Below are 20,482 nucleotides of genomic sequence, written 5' to 3' on the forward strand. Positions count from 1 at the left end.
TTCACAATGGAATGGTAGGGTATAAAGGTTATTTTATACCAGCACTTAAATAATAGGATCTAGTTTGTAGGTATAGTGAATGGTTTTAGATGAAGGCTTTGGATTTTTAATGCTATGTAGCCTATTCATAAAAATGGGAAGGTTTGTCAGAGGAAACAGGGAAGGATTGGGGTAAAATTGAGACAGGTGAGTACCTTTTGGGGCCAATAGTAGAGTTCTCAATGTGATTTATATTGTAGAAAATCTGAGTTTAGAGAACCTCTGTGGCTTTATGTCAATTTCAGCATATCTAAATATTCTGTTAAACATCTTTTCCTGAAGAATGGTATGACTGAGTAAAGCAACTAGTCAGTATCTGCGTCAGAGCAGAAAAAATATTAAAACATACACCATATACAGATGTTATCATTTGGCAACTTCTACCATATTCATCTCTTATCCATAAAAACTCACAAAGAAAACGAATAAAACATATTTTAATTACAATTGCATTATATTTTAACTATTTTATATAACTACTAGAGGCTTGATGCATGAAGATTCGTGCAAGAATGGGCCTTCCTTCCACTGGCTGCTGGCACCGCCTTCGCTCAGGCCTGGAGCCACCCTTCCACCTTCCCACGCTGCCCAGAGGCCCTGAGTGGCTGGGGCGGTGCAGAACACCTGTGTAGTCACCATGGTGACCAAGTGTCCCGCCCTGCCCCCACCACTTGGTGCCTGCAAATGCAAATTAACCCATCTTTGGTTAATTTGCATACTCGCTCCTGATTGGTTGGTGGGCATTGCAAAGATACGATCAATTTGCATCTTTCTCTTTTATTAGTGTAGACATACAAAATAAAGCAGTGGGGGATATTAAATAAGAGCATGTGATGAAGAAGCAGGGTTTACCAGTTAAGTTTTAGGCTTGAGTTCAAAAAGGAGAGAAAACATATTCACTCTTAGGTATCAGTGTTGGAGACAAAAGTGCTTCCAAAACCAGAAATACTGGTCATCTTTCTTCTTCAATTGTTTCCTCAGGAAGAATCTTTTTAGGTGACAATTCTTACAAGCTAAATTAAAATGCACTCTACTCATTGGCAAGCCACACCAGCAAGAATAATGTTATCACAGTACTTGGAAGTTTTTGATTTATAACTATACTATTCTCTACTTATAAGGCTGCAGTCTAGGAGGCAGAGCAATGAATCATTACAATTGTCTATCTGGGAAATGTCAAAGATTAAGGGCAGAAGAAGAGAGAAAAGGAAAGAACACACATTTCTGTCTTAGAAATAGTCCTCAATTAATGAGAAGATATCACTCGCACATAAATCCAGTGCTAAAGAAATATTAAATTTTTAAAATCTTCAAGTAAAACTACTAATATATCATAATGCTTACACTTCCTGAACAGATTATTCTCCAAAGCTCTGATAACTAAGTTAGTCCTTTTTCAACTATCACAGTGATCTACATTAAGTTTGAAAAGCAAATTTAATTTGAGAAAATGAATTAGACATTTAAACCAATCATTTTTAAAAAAAGCACACACACAGTTTAATTGATACTTTGCCATACAAAAATAAGCATCCACAGAACGTTTATTTACTGTTTAAATTACTCCATATTTTCACACATGATGAACAGAAAATATATTTTACCCCGCACATAAGAGCAAACAAGTGCAATCTTTCAAACATTAAAAGTTGTAATAAAATCTGTACAACAGATAAATAAACTTATACCTCTAACAGCTGTAACAATACCAAACCAAACCAATCCAAACAAAAAACATATATTGTCCAAAGTCACCGGTTTACTTAAAATTCTACTGAAGGTCATACATCTCAATCGTAACAACTTGAATCTTTACTAGACTGCACAAGTTTAGATTGATAAGTACTTTTTAAAAATAGGAGGGAGTAATAAGAAATAAAATGATTATAAAGAACTTTCCAAACATTGGAAATAATATACAAAATTAGTCAGGGGAAAACATATTAAATGGATCCACAGGGGTAACTGGTATTACACTGATATAGCTTAAGGAAAAGAAACAGGTGAATGTTTGAGTTGGAAAGAAAATTTGGCCTTTTTATAAAAAGAAGTAATAGCATCAACAATGACAAAACCCTGTAATGGAGCCTAGAACAACTCTGTGAGACCAAGTGTACAAAGATTTAAGCTTGTACTAGTATATCTGAAAACCACAGTTGGAAAGAAAACCATGTCAGGAAACATAGCAACAGAACAAGAACACATAAATTAAAGGCATACTGTTCATCATTCCACACCATTGCACATCTGGCAAGAAAACAATACTGTAGTCATTCTTGAGAAAGTTTTCAATGAAGTAGGAATTACCACAATGAATATTGGTACAGACAATCTTATTATCACAAATTTAGTAAATATCAAAACAGTGTGACACTAAGCTAACTAAATTATCTATATTTTTTACTGGAAAGGCAATTATTTCCCTGCCTTCATATGTTAACTTAAAATCACTTATAAATGGAAATATAGATCCAGTAGAAAAGACTTTTCACATGCAATTCTCTACAATGCACTCTGCTTCATCAATTTTTTTTCAGTATTTCACATCGGATATGTACATTTCCTATATATACAACCACACATGTTCAACAGACATCACTGAGCTGTCCTCTTACTGCACAAATTTTTATTTACCTATACAATTATATCTCAAGATAGATGCTTTTCTCCTCTAAGCAGTCAACAGTTAGCTTGAAGAGTTTAAGTTTTTTAGAATTTTAGCAACTTAATATCTTGATTTATCTTGAATGGATGATAAGATGAGGAGTCCACAAAAAAATGCAGCTATACATGCTAACCTTTTCAACAGAGATGAGTTATCTTTAGGAATAATGATCTGTGCAAGATCATTAGTGATCTGAGAAATTTCATGTGCCACACAAACGAATATGAAAGTGCTGACAATGATGTTGAGCATGGGGTTTCCAGGTATGAGTACTAAGATGCCCCTTGTGTCTGCTGCCAGCCATATGTGATATTGGCAAGTAAATAGCTAGGAGGAAAAATATTTCAAGTTAGATATGTACAGAAGGTCCATGAATATAAAAGTTTGTCCTAATTTAAACATCTGATAGCATAATTATATTAGCAGACTTTTCCAAAACCTTTTAATTCTGTTTCTGAAAAGCCTACTGCAGAGTCCACTCTCCAGAACCCCTACTTGCGGAAGCACTGATTCAAAGTCCTCAAGAAACAAACCACAGAGACCCTCTAACTTTATAAAATTCTTTGTATGAGACCTGTCTTTGCAAGACAGTTGACAGATATCTGGACTCCCGTATTCAGACCTCAAGTAAAGAATGACTCCGTGTGTGTGTGTGTGTGTGTGTGTGTGTGTGTGTGTGTGTGTGTGTGTATCCAGCTACAAAACTATGTGTGTACTCTCTCTCTCTCTCTCTCTCTCTCTTTATATATATATTTATTTATGAATATGTTTATGTAGGTATAAATTTTGAATGGAAATAGCATAGTGTTTTAGATGTCTCCATGTTATGTATGGCCAAATGCTTTAGACCACATTCACATGTTTCTGAAGTGTATTTCAAGTTCTATGGGTATATATATATATATATATATATATATATATTAGACAACACCACTATTTATTTTTATTGTAATTACAAATGTGGTTCTTTCATCACATTGCTTCAAAATATCAGAGTAGAAATATGCTTAAGCTACTTCAACAAATATGAAGACTATGATATTTCTATATTTTTAATAGAAACACTAAATAGTAAATTAATTCAAAGTTTATAAAACTCTCATGCTTTAAAAATTAAGGGGCATGCAAAATAAATATTCTTTAGTCCACTGAATGACTTGGTAAGTCTTTCATGATCAAGATTTTTAAATTCTATGTAATCTGAGACTTAAAAAATAATAGAACATTTATTCAAGAACTCAAAGGGGACATTTATTTCCCTATTTTATTTTAGTTAATCCCCACAGGAGGATATTTTTTATGTTGATTTTTAGAGATTGGAAGGGAGGGAGGGGGAGAAAGAGGCGAGAGAGAGACACAGGGAAATAGAGAGATGTGAGAAAAAGAGACAAATTGATTGGTTGCCTCCCACACATATTCTGACCAGGGCAGGGGATCAAACCTGCAGCCCAGGTACATGCCCTTGACCTGGAATTGAACTCTCAACTCTAATGTGCTCGGGGCTGGTGCTCTAACCACTTAGCCATGGCCAGGGCTTATTGCCCTATTATAAAGACAACTTAATAAATCTTATACTAAAAAATGTATCTTTTAAATAAATCATATGCTCTAAAATTTATCTTTTATTATTACAATATGAATTGTTTTAAAATATTGTTTCAAATACAGCTCAGAATACTCAGAATGTATTTCAAAACCTACTTTAAACTAATTTTATAGATTAATTTCATATTAGTATTACATACAAAATGTACTGAGTTTTAAAATTTCCCCAAAATTTCTAATTATAAGGATGCATTTTATTATGAAAAGCATTATAACTATATTTAATTATGGAGATGAACAAATTAAAATCCCCTCAGCTGACTTCATTTATATCTACTAGAATTATATCTACTTTTTTCTCCCCTGAGCTCAGCATCTTGGTTGTCCTTAAAAGCTTAAGACAGTAAAAAGAACACTGTGAAAGTCATCTATGTCTAGTCATTTAAATAAAGCTGTAAAAAATTATATAATATGTTACTGCTTTTGAAAGTACTGAATTTCCCCCCTCTATAATTCCGTAAGTAACATAGCTTTGATTAAAAAAATGTCAGGTTGCCCTGGCTGGGTTGAAATATCCTCCGGTACACCAAAAAGGTTGAAGGTGTGATTCCCAATTAGGTGTGTATGGGAGGCAACCGAATGATGTTTCTCTCTCACATCGATGTTTCTCCCCTCCCCTCTCTCTCCCTTCCTCTCTCTAAAAATCACTAAAAACATATACTTGGGTGAGAATTAAAAAATAAAAATAAAAACATGTCAGGTTTACACACAAACACATATATATAAACGTACACATACACGTGTATATGCACACAAGCATACATGTAACACTTAACTGTTAGATATATGACAGAGCAAAATATTAATGTACCAACCTCTAATGAAATTTTTCCAAACCAAGCAAAAAATGAACTGTAAACAGAACGGGCATATCCAGGAATATTCCTTATTAGAATAAAGGCTAAAATCTAAAGAAAAAAACCACAAAGGTAAATATTAATAATCTGTTTATTAAAAGCATTTTTGCTTTCCTTCAAGTCATAATTTATTTATATTCTTAAACTTGATACATACGAAATACTTTCCCCCCAATTGATTAGCAAGTTATTTTTGTTCTAGAGTGTATACAAACTCGATTTCTCAAACATGTGGTTTGTATACTGCATACCAGTGCAGGTATTAGGTAGTACATGGTTGAGCAGTTTTAATTTATGCTTATTAGAAAAAATATAAACCCACTGAGGCTTCTTATGAAGAAAGAGATGATATCATATTTATGTGGCAAAATTTATAAAGCCTCATGATATAGTTTTGCTTTTTCCATAAGAATCCTCTAGAAACTCTCTCTGCTGCTCTTTGCTGGGCTACTTGTTTTTCAGGTCTTGGCTTAGACACTATTTTCTCCGAGAACCTTGCTGTGACATCAAGATGGGTTAGGAAGAAGTTTTGTGTGTTTCCAAAGCACCCTGTTCATCATCACACTACCCACAATGTCCTATGATTACCTGCAACCAGAGGTGTCTGCAAAAATGTAAACATGACCTGAGTTGCCTCTAGCCTCTGCCTACCTCCCAGTCTCTACCACACACTTACGAATGTGGTGTATGCTCCTTCCCACCATAGCCTGCCTTCTTGCTGCCTGCTGTGCATTCATCCCTCCAAATCAGCTGAGATTTCTCAGGGAAATCATCCCTGACCTACACTCCAACCCCAACTAGGTAATATTCCCTCATGATGGTCTATTACTGCATCATGTACTTCTCTTTATAATTACATGGTAACTATATGATTACTATCTGTAATGGAAGAATGTAGGCTCGATAAGGATATAAAGTATGTTTGATTTGGTAATCACTATATCCTTCAGCATAATATCTAGTACATACTGGCATCAAATATTTGGTAAATGATTAAAAATTTCTTAAAAGCAAATATGAGAAGTACGATGAACATTTTCTAAGTGCCTAGTGACAAATACTGATCATTTCCATACATTTAATATAACAACCCTTTAAAAGAGATTTTAATATCCCTGTTACAATAAAGGAAACTAGGACTTGGAAAGTTTAAGTAAAATAACTACATTTTAAATAGTTTGATCTCAAATTTCTTTGCCGCTAAAGATGGTGGTGTCCTTATCAATTAAGAAACACTTTCTTTAAATCAAGATAATTACCTGCACCACAGAAACAGATGGGTGGAGTTCATTGCACTCTGCTTTGTTCTTACAACTGCTAGCCCAGATGGAATAGGTCTAAAACAAAAAATACGTGAATAGGTTCACAAACGCAGTTACGCCCTAGAGTCAGCATTCTCAGGAAATGTTGACGTTTTCTTTATTTATCACATTATGCTTCATTATGTGATGTAAAAGCTTCAGTAAAACTTCCCACAGGTTTGCTCATCACTGGTGTCTCCACTGCCCAGACATAAAGCACAGAGAGGGGCTTCGGTCCATGCTGCCCTGGGAACAGTGATCCCGAGGCAGTGATGGCTCTTCGTGTCGAACACCTTACGTTATATTTCTTCCCAACTTTATTACAATTTTTAAAATTCCTATCACTTAGATTTCAGTTATTCTTCATATTTAACTTGTATATGTATTCACTTCAGAATTTATGTTCAATTGGAAAATTAAAAAAAGAATTTTAAAATATTTTATTTATTAAAAATAATAGGTTCAATTCCTATCTCTTAAAGGAAATTTTGTATTCCAATTAGGATGTTGGAAAATTAGAAGATTACATTTTGAAACTTACCAAGAAAGAAACTACTGAAATAAACAATAGAACATTTGAAATTTTGCTTGAAAAAAGAGGTTCACCCTTTCCTTCAGAAAGTATTTGACGCTTCTGTAAGGTCAGATAAGTGAAAGCAAACAACATTCCATGAAAGACTACCTGAAAAATGAGAGAAAAATTTGTTTTAAACAACGTCTTTCCAATAAATAGCAACAAATGTGGTAAATGATAAAAACACGTATAAAAGTAATTAAGTTAAAAGCTTACTAGTAGTTTCAGAGTTTCTAGGACTTAAACTTCAAGAGTAAAACTTCAAGCAATGAAATAAAGCCCATGATTGTTACAACCTATCAGCAATGGAAAAGCCAACATCTCTTGTAACAACATGAGACAAACTGGCTCAAACTGAAGAAATAATGCAAGTGTAGAAATAATGACAATTTAAAAATACTAATAAAAAACTATTCTGAAGGCACATAAGATTTAATTGTACTCATCCAAGATAAAACATCTTATATTGGTACTTCTTTTAACTGAATAAAGCACAGAACGATTACAACACCAAGTTCATATTTTCAAATAGGAGTATATGCACTTAAAGAGTGAAAAACACATGTTGGACCAGAGAGCTTTCTTTTTAAATAAAGACTTGATGTGAACTACCATATCATAGTAGAATGCTCTAGTGAGAAAGTTGAGAATTTAAAATTATTTGATGACAAGACCTTTGCAAAGCTTTTTATTGATAATTAATACATGGTTTTGAAATGCAATGCGTTCATTGGAAAATGCACAGGTAATGGGAACCAAGCACTGGCCCAGAAATAGGCACTAAGAAAATAATTGTTGAATGAAAAATGGGATAAGTGAAAGAAGGGAGGAAAAGGGAAAAGTGTAAAGAAGGGTAATTATTCAGTGCCTATTATTTAATGAACGCTGTGCTGGACGTTTTACATTTTGTTGGTCAACTGAATGAATCTTAACCATCCTTCAATATTAAATTCATGAAATCACCCATGCATGACACCGCTCTTTCTTCTTTTCAAATTTCTACCTCCGATTTCATACTGCATACCTAACACCCAATTATAAGTAGTAATCTTGGGTTTTAAACTAGATTTTAATATTTAGAATCCTGGAGGTATGTCTTCTTTCTCTAATATATCCTTCATCACACCAACAGTAAAGCATATATTGGGGCTCAATACATATTGTGCTGAATGGCTGAAGCATACAAAGTATATGATGGGTCACCTGTAAGTCAAAATTATGACTCAAACAAAGGCCACTTTATAGACAACATTTTTACAGTATTTTTCTGCTGATATACAGGCATACCCTTTCTCTGCTATAAAAATGTAGAGAAATAGGGCTGCTTTGACTTAACATATCAACATGTGTCCTTATTCTAAAACTAAGTAAAAATTGATTAAAAAATTTCCAAATGATTTTTAAGAGTACAATATGAAATGGCAAAAGATCAGAAGGTAAATACATACGTAACGGTCTAACCTCCACCTGAACCACCATTCATATACATTTCCTTTCAGTTCAAAACACTTAGACAATGGCCAAAGAGAAAAGATCTTCTCAAATGCACCCTGAAAAAAGGAATCCAGAAAATAAATTAAAATGGTACAAGTCAATACTTGTCTTGCAATTCATTAAAAATAATAATTTTCTAAAGTTAGAATTATATAAGGATCACTCACAGTTTTTAGGTTCTCCTTATTTAACTTAAAAATATAACTTCATTTGAAATTCATTTGAAAAGAAATTTATTTTACTGATGGCTAATAAAGATGACAAAACATTTTTGTTACTTTATTTTTACTGCACGTGGAAGGCTACTGAGACTGAAAATTTTGAAAAGAATAAGCTGGTAATTGGAAAATTATTCCATTTAAAAATTTAAATCTAGTACACAAAACAGGTAATATTTACTGATCAAAACACAAAAATACAAAAGGCTTCAGCCAATATGCTATAAATAACCTAAGAAATGATGGTTAAGGTTAAAATATAGTTTTTCTTTCTCTAAATGTCCTTAATAATCTATAATTAACCAGTTGAGTTAAAAGAATCCTCTGAATTAGTCACCTTAATCAATCAACCGGCAAATGCCATTACTAGTTTTTGAAACAAAGTTTACAATTTTATTCTGGTGAAGTTAGTGAATTGTGCCCCTTTATTAACCTGACAGCCTTGAAAATCTGAGAATGTAGAGGCAGAAGTCTTGGGTACATTCCTGCACATTAATGAAGTCTTTCAAAGAAAAGAACAAAAACCTCAATTTCCAGACCAAAGAATGACGACAAACTCTATTAAGGAAAACTCCATTACTAGACCTAATTCCACAGCATAAAAATGTCTAACATCACAATTTTTTAAAAGGTTAATAAAAATTAAGAAAAATATGGAAACAGTATTGTATTTTAGGTAATGCTGAATGCTTAGGTCAGAAAAACTTTATTATTTTAATAAAATGTAATATTCTCCTTTTAATGACAGATTTTAAAATGCTTATAGCTTGTTAAAAATAGGTCCTATTTATGCCTCAGAATATTAAGGATGATTCTTAACAAAATTTTCAATATAAAGTACTTATATATCATATATGCAAACTATATGAAATACAGAAATATGACTTAATAGGTATATAGCTATTAGATATGATCATATGTAGCATATGATATATTTGTAATGTACAACTTTATTTCTGATTAAAATTTTGTTTCTTATGTGATCAACAAACAAGTATTTATTGAGCATCCATTATGTGAAAGACACTGGGCTATATTGGACTATGTACTTTTTTTCTTGTGCAGTAGTAATCACTAATCCAGGGCAGGGGAAACCTCCTTAGTTCCTCTATTGAACCTCTGGTCTACCTTCCTTTCTCTTCCTCAGATGCTCCACGAGAGTGTTGGGAATTTTAATGAATGACTATTAAGTAGTTGTTGCAATTACTTGGCTTATTTCTGTATACATTTGCCAATCGTTTCTTTATTATTTCATAGATCTTCTGCAAAAAACCTTAGAGGTGGAGTAGTAATATAAATGCTTTATTTCTAAGTATGAAAATAAGTATGAAAGCCCACAAAACAAACGAGCCAGAAACCAGCTTTATAGAGAAACACACATACACACACAGCTTATATGACATTTGTACCTGATGCAACCAGGTACAAGACAGAGTTTGGGAGACAGGAGCAAGTTGTGCAGAATATGTCACAACTATAGGCATTCTAATTAAAATATTTTGTTTATTGTACTGCCTAAACGATATGTCAGTCTCATGGACTGACCAGCAGGTAGCAGTTTGCCACCCTGCTAAAGTAGCTGAGAGAAAATGACCAAACTTTTAATTAAATTAAATGTACTACATATGTACAAATCCCGTTGCTCCTAAGTTGGTTTTACTAACTGCCAAAATTTTACTCTGTAGTTATGGAAAAATCAAGTAACATTTTGATGCAATGAATAATGCACAAACCAAGTTGCAAATTCTGTCAAGAGAATTTTGATCTCCACTTAGAGTAGTGTCTTAAAGAGGCATTCAATAAACGTTTGATTGATCAAGTAAAATGGGTTCTGAACAATTGCCAGAGGAAGAGCTTTAAATTGCTCTTACAACAAAACAGGGGTAACAAAAGTGGGTCTCAAAAGATCTACATTGAGTAGTCAACTACCGAGTGACACTTTTATTACAGTCATTAAAAAATGAAGCTAAAGAAAAGCTCTGAATCTTCTCACATATTTTAATAGATTTGAACTCTAAAATAAAATAGAACAAAATATAAACTAAAAAAGACTGTACAAACCTGAGAATATGCCAAAAAACATATACATAACAGCAAGAAGGCTAGTTTCAAGAGTAAACCAAAATGCCAGAAACAACTTCCTAAGAGAGAAAATATTTAATTTATTAAAAATTGTGAATTTACATAAGAAAATATTCGATACTATTTAAAGTATTAATACCCTGCATAGTTCTTAACATAATTTAAAGCTGCTTATCAGTTACACAAACTACATCTAAGCAGTGTAAGTTACCAGTAGAACAAAAAGGCAGAGGGTCCTTGCTAGGAATGAGGCTACAACATAGACCTGATAGCCTATATACCCACTACTCATCCACTATAAATATGTTTGAAAACAACTCCTGAATTCAATTATACCTATTCATTATTGAAAGGTACAACAAAATTTGGAACAATATGTTCAATGTAATTTTAACAAACATGTTGAATCTAACTTAAGACTGCTTAAACATTAAGCTTCTAAAGAGAAAGCTTAAGAACTCTCTAATGGACTAGGATTTAACCATAAAATGTATTTTACATATACATGTTTTAAGTTATGTGCTCCCAGTTTATACACATTGATTATTCATTTGATTAATATTTTGAGTTTATGTCAAGCGGTTAAACTACAGAGGCTGTCCAAAGACACTAATGGATTTTACTAAAGGCTGGAACTCAACTCTTTCCCTGAAAAATTATTCGATATTATAATGAAAGGCAACAGAAAATATTTTTGATATACAATACTTGGTTAAGTTAAATAATTATTAAAAATTTTTAAATTATTTTTCCATAAAGGAAAAATATTTTAATTATATGATCTTAAGGGTGAGGTGAAGCATTAAGGTAATGACTGTGGCCTCACTTTGAACACTGTAAGAGACTGGCTGTGTGAAATTTGAAGATGACAACCTTTAGGACACTTTGGTTTCCTTATATGTAAAACAGGTTGATAATAACTGCTTAAAGGGTTGTCTAGAAGATAAATTATATTAGCACTTTTTAAAATTGTTTGACATAAAGCCTTTTTTGCAAATGAATGTTTATTAAAAATCTCAATATATATAAGAAATCAAATAAAGCAGAGTTATCAGGACCGAAGCAGGATGTAAGAGACAGGAGCCCTATTTGGCTTTCCTTTCTCTCTCATAGCTCTCTGCATTCTGGCTTTGTACTCTTTGAAACTGTTGCATTAGTTAATAGGTAAAATGGCTTTAAAAATTTAAATTTAAAAAGAAAGGACATAATATAGATTAAACTATTATTCTGCACTATTATTTCATTTCAACTATTTATCTGCAACATTTTAGAAACAGATTTTAAGACCAAACTTTCAAAATGTCAATACTACACATAAATTTTAACTGTTTACATGTCTCAAAAAATAGCCTTTACCAACTAAAAAGAAATTTCATACATTGAAAGAACATATTTATTAACATAAGTAAGAGAGTATATTTACCGTTTGCTTTCTTTTGGATTATTTGAGGCCATAGTGCTAAAGTAACATATATGACCATGAACCATACCGTGACCAAGGGGACAAAGTAATAGAATTGATAAGGCCGATCCATTACTATACATAACACCACTACCAGGAAATTGAGACGAAATAAGACCTATTAAAAAGGAGAAGAAAATGGTTTTCATTCCAGATATTCATGAACAGCAAAGACAGATTCTTTCTGACAAAGTATAAATGTTTGACACTAGAATAACAAATATACAAGCATATTTTATTAATCCCTAAAATTATATTTGTTCTATAGTCATTGTAAAGAGTTGAATATAAAATATTTATGCATCATTATATTAACTACATCCCAGCACAGCACAAGCCTGAGCTGTCCTCTGGCTGCAATTGCCATCGTGTTACATGTAGGGAAAAAATCATAAATCTCCTTTCGAGAGCTCCAGTTTATAGGAGGAGATTAGATTACCTCAAGAAAAGGTATCCATTTCATCTCTATTTGATGTGGATTTACCCCATTTGGGATTAAATTGAGAGTTGTCATAGATACAAAATCATATTACTCAAATTAAAAAGCATCTTTGGGACTTATGTAACAGTCATTTCAGACAGTGTGATGTCATTCAAAGAACAAAGAATTGGAGAGGTTGATATTAGAGCTCCAGCACTTACTATGTTACTACAGGCAAATTATTTAACCTCTCTGAGCCTCAGTTTCCTTGTTTGTACATGAGAAGATCACAACTCAGGTTTGTAATGAGAGATAAGGAAAATAATGTTCAGAAATTGCCTAGAATAAGGTAGAAACTTAATAAATATTAATCTCTTCTTAGAGAGAGAAAACATAGGCTATAATAATAATTCCAGGTAATCATACATTTCTACAAAACTAAAGTAAACCAGCAATGTTTTCCCTTGTGTACCAGTGCTTTTATTATACATTCATCTAAATTATATTTCCCTTCCCTCAGTAATAAATTATTTATCTCTTAATTATTAACCATAGAACATAGAAATAACACAATTTTAAAGTGCTATTTCAAAACTCAAATTATTCATGGTCTTATAATGACAATATTTATATTTTATCAACAGTTAGGCACAAAAGCATGTTGAAATGAAGAAAAAAAAAAAAGAAAAGAACTGCATGCATTCCTACCTGACATACTCTATGGATTCCAAAGTCTCCCTTGACCCAAAAATATGAGAAATGCCCATAGCCCGTCTGAAATAGATATGCAGCAACCAGAACTCGAACGTGCATGTACACAGGCAAAAACTGTTGACAAAAACAGATATGTAAAATATATGTTGGCACTAACTATACCTTGAATTGCCATAACCAGCACTTTTAACCAAGATAGTGGATCATCGTTATCATTTGGCATTATCTCAATGAAAAGATTTATTCTCAAAAGTTACACATTATAGCAGGAGTTAAAAATGTAGACTTTGGAATCAGATAGACCTAGATTCAAATTCTGGTTTCTGCCACTTACTAGTTATGTGACTTAAGTCTGAGTTTTCTAAACTGCGAAGTGTTTTTGCGAGGAATGCATAATTAATATAAAATTTGTATATTTCTTTGTATATTTGTATATTTCTTCCAGTTAGAACTAAATATATGATATCAAATTATTAATCACCACTATGGATTTCACATTTTCCTAATGATAAAAAACAAAATTTCCTACATTTTTGGCCCTGGTAAATATATTAGACCTGTAAATAAAATGGTCACATGACTACTTACAATATTAAACAAAACATACATATTTAAAAATATATACAAACATATTTTAGAAATATTATTTCCCTCCACTCTTATAGAATTTTATTTTATATGCCCACATAAACTGTTTCATTATGACTAAGATGCTTAGAATCACTTGCCATGGTTTTTTAGAGCATCACATCTTCACTTTAAGGTTGAATAAAAATACCATATTTCTAATATATATTTTAGGGTGTCACTGGAAATATGATCTCATTTACAAAGTCCTGATTCTCAGAATCTTAAAACACTATCATTCCACTTATCCATTAACCATTAGTCCTTTAGATGCATATTCATGATCTCTACAATAGAACTAGTACACAGTTTTAAAAAATTACCTTTTCAAGGCTTGTTCAATGACATTCAACACTTGCAATTACATTCTTTTAGGGATAATTACTAAATCTACATAGATATTTTAAAAAATGTTTTATTGATTTCAGAGAGAGGAAGGGAGAGGAGGAGAGGGATAGAAACATCAATGATGAGAATCGTCGATTGGAGAATGTTGCATGCCCCACACTGGGGATCAAGCCTTCAACCCAGGCATATGCCCTTCATTATTATTTTTAAATGTCTTATCCTTAGGTCAGAAATTTTTTTAAAAATACATTTTATTGATTTTACAGAGAGGAAGGGAGAGAGATAGTTAGAAACATCGATGAGAGAGACATCGATCAGCTGCCTCCTGCACACCCCCCCACACTGGGATGTGCCCACAACCAAGGTACATGCCCCTGACCGGAATCAAACCTGGGACCTTTCAGTCTGCAGGCGACGCTCTATCCACTGAGCAAACCGGTTATGGCAGGTCAGAAATTTTTAATGAAGGTATAACATATTAGAATCACAGGGATGAAGGTGGAAAAGGTACTACTGAAATAACCTCAAGATTTATCTAATCTAAATCTGTGCTTTTACTTCATTCTTGAATGTTCTCTAAAATGTTCCCTTCAAATATCTGAGCACCTTTTTAGTAGCAGAAAACAACAAATTCCAAAGGCAATCCATTCCATTTTCAGATGGTCCTTAACTGCTATTAAGCTGCTTTTCATGAAAAGTTGAAATCTAACTTTATTTTTTTTAAATATATTTTATTGATTTTTCACAGAGAAGAAGGGACAGGGATAGAGAGTTAGAAACATCGATGAGAGAGATCGATCAACGGCCTCCTGCACGCCCCCCACTGGGGATGTGCCTGCAACCGAGGTACATGCCCTTGACCGGAATCGAACCCGGGACCCCTCAGTCCGCAGGCCGACGCTCTATCCACTGAGCCAAACCGGTTCGGCTGAAATGTAACCTTATGTACAACTACCAACTTCAGCGCTCTAGGGCAGTGCTGTGCAATAGAAATAAAAGTGAGCCACACAGTAAATTTTTAATGTGGCCACCAGAACATTTAAAAAAATTAAAAGAAACAAGTGAAACTAATTTTACTCAGTATATTTTATTTTTTACTCAATATATCTAAAATATTATCATTCCAAGATATAACTAGATATTTTACATTATTTTCATATTAAGTTTTTTTTAAAAAATATATTTTATTGATTTTTTACAGAGAGGAAGGGAGAGAGATAGTTAGAAACATCAATGAGAGAGAAACATTGATCAGCTGCCTCCTGCACACCACCCACTGGGGATGTGCCTGCAACCAAGGTACATGCCCTTGACCGGAATCGAACCTGGGACCCTTCAGTCCGCACGCCAACGCTCTATCCACTGAGCCATGCCGGCCAGGCTATTTTCATACTAAGTTTTTGAAGTTAGCATGCATTTATCATAATTAGTCATACTTAATATGGTTCGTGTTTTACTTTATGTAGTATAGCACATCTTAATTCTGACTGGCTACATTTCAAGTGCTCAACAGTTACCTGTGGTAGTGGTTACCATAATGAAGAGTCTAGTTCTGGAGCCATATGCACAGACTTAATCACTCTTACATCTAATAGTTCTGCAAGTATTTTAAAAAAACAGATGTCAGACCTAGGCTAACCATTACTAATTACTTTAACCACTCTCCAGAAAATATCCTTTCAAGTTCCTTCAAGACTGGGGCTAGGCCTACAAAGTTGGGACTTGGTTCTTATATTTCAACAGCAAAAACTATTCATTTAAATGGTATTAAACACTATCACTACAATTTGCCAAGTTCCAGATAATGCTAGATTATTACAAATTTCATGTAATAATCCTCTTAACTTTTTAAGATATTTTAAACCAAGAGAAAAGTTGCGAGAATAGTACAATATATATCTATATACATATTATGCTAAGCCATTTTTAAAAATTTATTTCTTTATTGATTAAAGTACTACATATGTGTCCTTATCCTCCCATTGCCCCCCCTCCCCACTCATGCCTTCACCCCCCTGGTGTCTGTGTCCATTGGTTAGGCTTAATATGCATGCATACAAGTCCTTTGGTTGATCTCTTCCCCTTAACCCCACCCTCCCCTACCTTCCCTCTGAGGTTTGATGGTCTGCTAAGCCATTTTAAAAGTATATTGCAACTCATACAACTTAACAAAAGGAAGATAAACAATCCAATAAAAAAATGGGCAAAGGACCTAAATGAACACTTTTCGAAAACGGACATACCAGAAGGCCCAGAGACATATGAAAACATGCTCAAAGTCACTAATCATCTGAGAGATGCGAATCAAAACAACAATGAGGTACCATCTCACACCTGTCAGAATGGCTATCATCAACAAATCAACAAATAACAAGTGCTGGTGAGTAAGCCGAGAAAAAGGAACCCTCGTGTACTGCTGGTGGGAATGCAGACTGGTGTAGCCACTGTGGAGAACTATATGGAGTTTCCTCAAAAATTTAAAAATGGAACTCCCATTTGACCCAGTCATTTCCACTTCTAGGAATACATCCCAAGAAACTAGAAATACCAAGGACATGTGCATCCCTATGTTCATAGCAGCATAATTTACCAAAGCTAAGATTTGGAAACAGCCTAAGTGCCCATCAGCAGATGAGTGGATTAAAAAACTGTGGTACATCTACACAATGGAATACTACGCTGCTATAAAAAAGAAGGAAATTTTACCATTTGCAACAGCATGGATGGACCTGGAGAGCATTATGCTAAGTGAAATAAGCCAGTCAGAGAAAGATAAATACACATGATCTCACTCATATGTGGGATATAATGAACATAAACTGATGAACAAAAATAGATCTAGAGACAAGGTAACACTGAACAGACCATCCAACCTCAGAGAGAAGATGGGCATGGGGGCGGTTTAGAGATCAACCAAAGGACTTGTATGCATGCATTTTAGCATAAGCAATGGACACAGACACTGGGGCGGTGGGGGCTTGTCCTGGGCTGTGGGGGTGGCCGGGGTGGAGTGGGGGGTCAATTGGGGAAAAAGGAGACATAGGTAATACTTTAAACCAGGGGTTGCCAACCTTTTGGACCTTATGGACCACCACTGCTTTAAACAATGAAATTTAAAAAAAAATTTAAAAAGTATATTGCAGACCACATGACATCATCCCTACATATTTTAGTATCTTCTAAGCAGAAAAAATACCTGACCATATTTTATTATCATACCCAAGAAGTTTAATATGCGTATAACAGTATCTGCTGTACAATGTATACTCAAATTTCCCTGATTGTCCCAGTAATATTCCTAATGGTTAAATTTTTTTTTTTTTAATTTAGAACCTGAATCAATGATCACACATGGCACTTAGTTATCATTCTTTTTTAGTCTCTTTTAATTTAAATTATTTCTTTTTTGTCTTTCATGAGTCAAATCTATATATATAAAAGGCAAATATGCTAAGTGTCCAACCAGCCGACCGGTTGCTATGACTCACACTGACCACCAGGGGGCAGATGCTCAACACAGGAGCTGCCGAGCTGCAGTGACTTGGCAGCGGCAGTTCTCGGGTGACGCAACCTAAAACCAGAGAGGAGGGAGCCCAATTCCTTGTGGGGCCGCGCGATTCTACCTTTGGCCATGGGTTATGTTGTTGCTGGGGCACTGTTGGCAGTGAATCTGGTTTACCGCACACTTGCATTTGCGTTCCACACCCTGTATGGCAGCAACTTTGCAGAGTGTCCTCTCTTACTCTGGGACCCCTTTGGGGGATGTCGGAGAGCTGGTTTTGGCCTGATCCCCACAGGCCAGGCCGAGGGACCACACCTGCCGGAGGGACTCTTCTCACTCCACAGATGCTGGGGAGGGACCGAGGGAGGTTGGCTCCAAGGCGTGTCTGGCCCGTCTTGCCCAGTCCTGCCCTGCTGGCCACCTTCTACTTAATTTCCTTTCAATGTGCACAAACCCGTGCACTGGTTCGCTAGTATTATAATAAAATTTTAGTCACAAAAATATATCTTAAATTCCAACTACATTAAAATTAGTAGCTAAGCTAGGCTGACTTCTGGTTATTTTCTTTTTCTTTAGTCCCACAAATTTTCCTTCAATACCTTTGATTCAGGCGTAACTACCATGCTATACCTTTTCATATTAAATTCGTAGTATTTTATCCCTTAGATATAAATTATATCTTAAAAGAATGTTTACACCAAGAATTGCAATCTACCAGACCATCTGTACTATTTTTAAATTTCCCATTAATTTTTGATGTGGTATCTATCTATCTATCTATCCATCCATCCATACATCCCTGGTATAAAAAAGCCTAGGCGACCATTACAACAGGTTAACTGAACAACTGGTAGCTATGAGGAGCACTGACCACCAGGGGGCAGATGCTCAACACAGGAGTTGCCCCCTGGTGGTCAGTGCACTCCCACAGCCAACCTTCCACGGCCAGCCAACCTCCCATGGTCCCTCCCCCTGACCCAGTTGAGCTGGGTGAGATAGCCCTGATTGGCCCCGATCCCTGGCCAGGCAGAGGGACCCCCCCGCCACACCTGTGCATGAATTCGTGCACAGGGCCTCTAAGGTTTTAGTATAAAACATGGCACAACTAAAATTTTACATATTTTACTCAAAATAGAAAACATTAAGATTAGGTAATTAAAATCATTATGGCAGTTAAAAGGAGTTTTTAATTAAGTGAATCTCTTAAATATCCAAGAATCAAGTCCCCAAGTATGCTATAACCCATGCTAATAATGCTTTGCTGGTGTAGATATAGGCAATTTCTAACTACAAAAGCCTATAGTATAAAGCACAGGGATATGGTAATTAATCAGAACAAGTGATCTGTTAATGAAAAGTATGCCCTTCCAGAACAAGGATTTTTTTTTTTTAATTGTCATTTAGGATGTATTAGAATGTAGTCTAAGATGTATTAGAATGCTAGCTTGGCAAATGATTATAACAGAATGCCAAATTGCCTGCATCCATTTATGATCCAAGTCCTTTCTGGAATCACTAAATTGAGGAACTTAATCTGCCATTAATTCTATCTGATTTTTTTTACACTATTATCACCCTTTATATGTCAGCAATTAATTATGTCCCTAAGTGGCATTTTCTTAAAACCCTTTTTTCCTCTCAAATTAATTTAATCTTTATTCATATGTCAGAGATATTTTTAAGATTCAAGATGCATCTCCAGTTACTTTTTTAGAGAATTTGCCAACTTCATTCTATAAATTCTGAACTGGGCTTATAAACTAAGTTTAACTATTTTCGTCTCTCCTTGCTTGGGCCTCTGACTGTCCTGGCTCTCCCACGGCTATGTGATTTCAATTGGTCCCTTCAGCTGCAATGTCACAGGAATTTCACTGCTGCCATGAATAAACGTATCAGTTACGTAACTTCAGCAAAAATAATACTTCAAACCTCTGCCTTTTACTCTTCAAACAAATCATCCATAAAATTTTTGAAAAATAATAGACTTTATGAAGAATAACATTATTTTCAAAATGTTAGAGATATCTGAAAACCTCCAGTATTATTTACCTTAACTGCTATGAAAATTTTTTTTTTAAATATATTTTATTGATTTTTTACAGAGAGGAAGAGAGAGAGATAGTTAGAAACATCGATGATGAGAGAAACATCAATCAGCTGCCTCCTGCACATCAGCTGCCTCCTGCACATCCCCCACTGGGAAGTGCCCACAACCCAGGTACATGCCCTTGACCAGAATCGAACCCGGGACCTTTCAGTCCGCAAGCCGATGCTCTATCCACTGAGCCAAACCGGTTTCAGTACTGCTATGAAAATTTTAAAACACTCCTTCCTGAGCAAGTCTCCTGTCATCTTAATTTATCACTGATTCAAATACTGTTTAAAGATGTGCACTTTATATAAATAACACAATTAGAAAAACAGTTCAGTAGTTCCCAAATTTGAATGTTTCTTAAATTTTTAAAACCTATTTTATAAAAGTCAGTTTGTATCTTCAGTATAAAAACTTATGTGAAAAGTGACAGACACTTAGGTTTACCCTCAAAAGTCTGTTTTAACTGTAATGTAGCTAA

The 20,482-nt window shown here is 34.4% G+C and overlaps 1 protein-coding gene across 7 annotated transcripts in view; it reads right to left on the bottom strand.

Moving 5' to 3' along the window:
- Nucleotides 1-1,511: 1,511 nt before the first annotated feature.
- The window catches only part of CASD1 (CAS1 domain containing 1), a 44,069-nt gene continuing 25,098 nt past the window's right edge, over nucleotides 1,512-20,482 (bottom strand). For 5 of the 7 annotated variants that reach the window (XM_036328159.1, XM_036328155.1, XM_036328154.1 and 2 more), the window contains 8 exons: nucleotides 13,427-13,546; nucleotides 12,259-12,415; nucleotides 10,815-10,894; nucleotides 8,490-8,591; nucleotides 7,009-7,149; nucleotides 6,426-6,503; nucleotides 5,125-5,217; nucleotides 1,512-3,031 (listed from right to left, as the gene is read on the bottom strand). In XM_036328159.1, the coding sequence (XP_036184052.1) occupies nucleotides 2,765-3,031; nucleotides 5,125-5,217; nucleotides 6,426-6,503; nucleotides 7,009-7,149; nucleotides 8,490-8,591; nucleotides 10,815-10,894; nucleotides 12,259-12,415; nucleotides 13,427-13,546 (1,038 nt within the window). In that variant the 3' untranslated portion in view covers nucleotides 1,512-2,764. The remainder of the gene's footprint in view (nucleotides 3,032-5,124; nucleotides 5,218-6,425; nucleotides 6,504-7,008; nucleotides 7,150-8,489; nucleotides 8,592-10,814; nucleotides 10,895-12,258; nucleotides 12,416-13,426; nucleotides 13,547-20,482) is intronic. The other 2 variants (XM_036328160.1, XM_036328157.1) reach the window with 1 other exon arrangement.

The sequence above is a fragment of the Myotis myotis genome, unplaced genomic scaffold (assembly GCF_014108235.1).
Source record: "Myotis myotis isolate mMyoMyo1 unplaced genomic scaffold, mMyoMyo1.p scaffold_m19_p_11, whole genome shotgun sequence".
In the NCBI taxonomy this organism is placed as follows: domain Eukaryota; kingdom Metazoa; phylum Chordata; class Mammalia; order Chiroptera; family Vespertilionidae; genus Myotis; species Myotis myotis.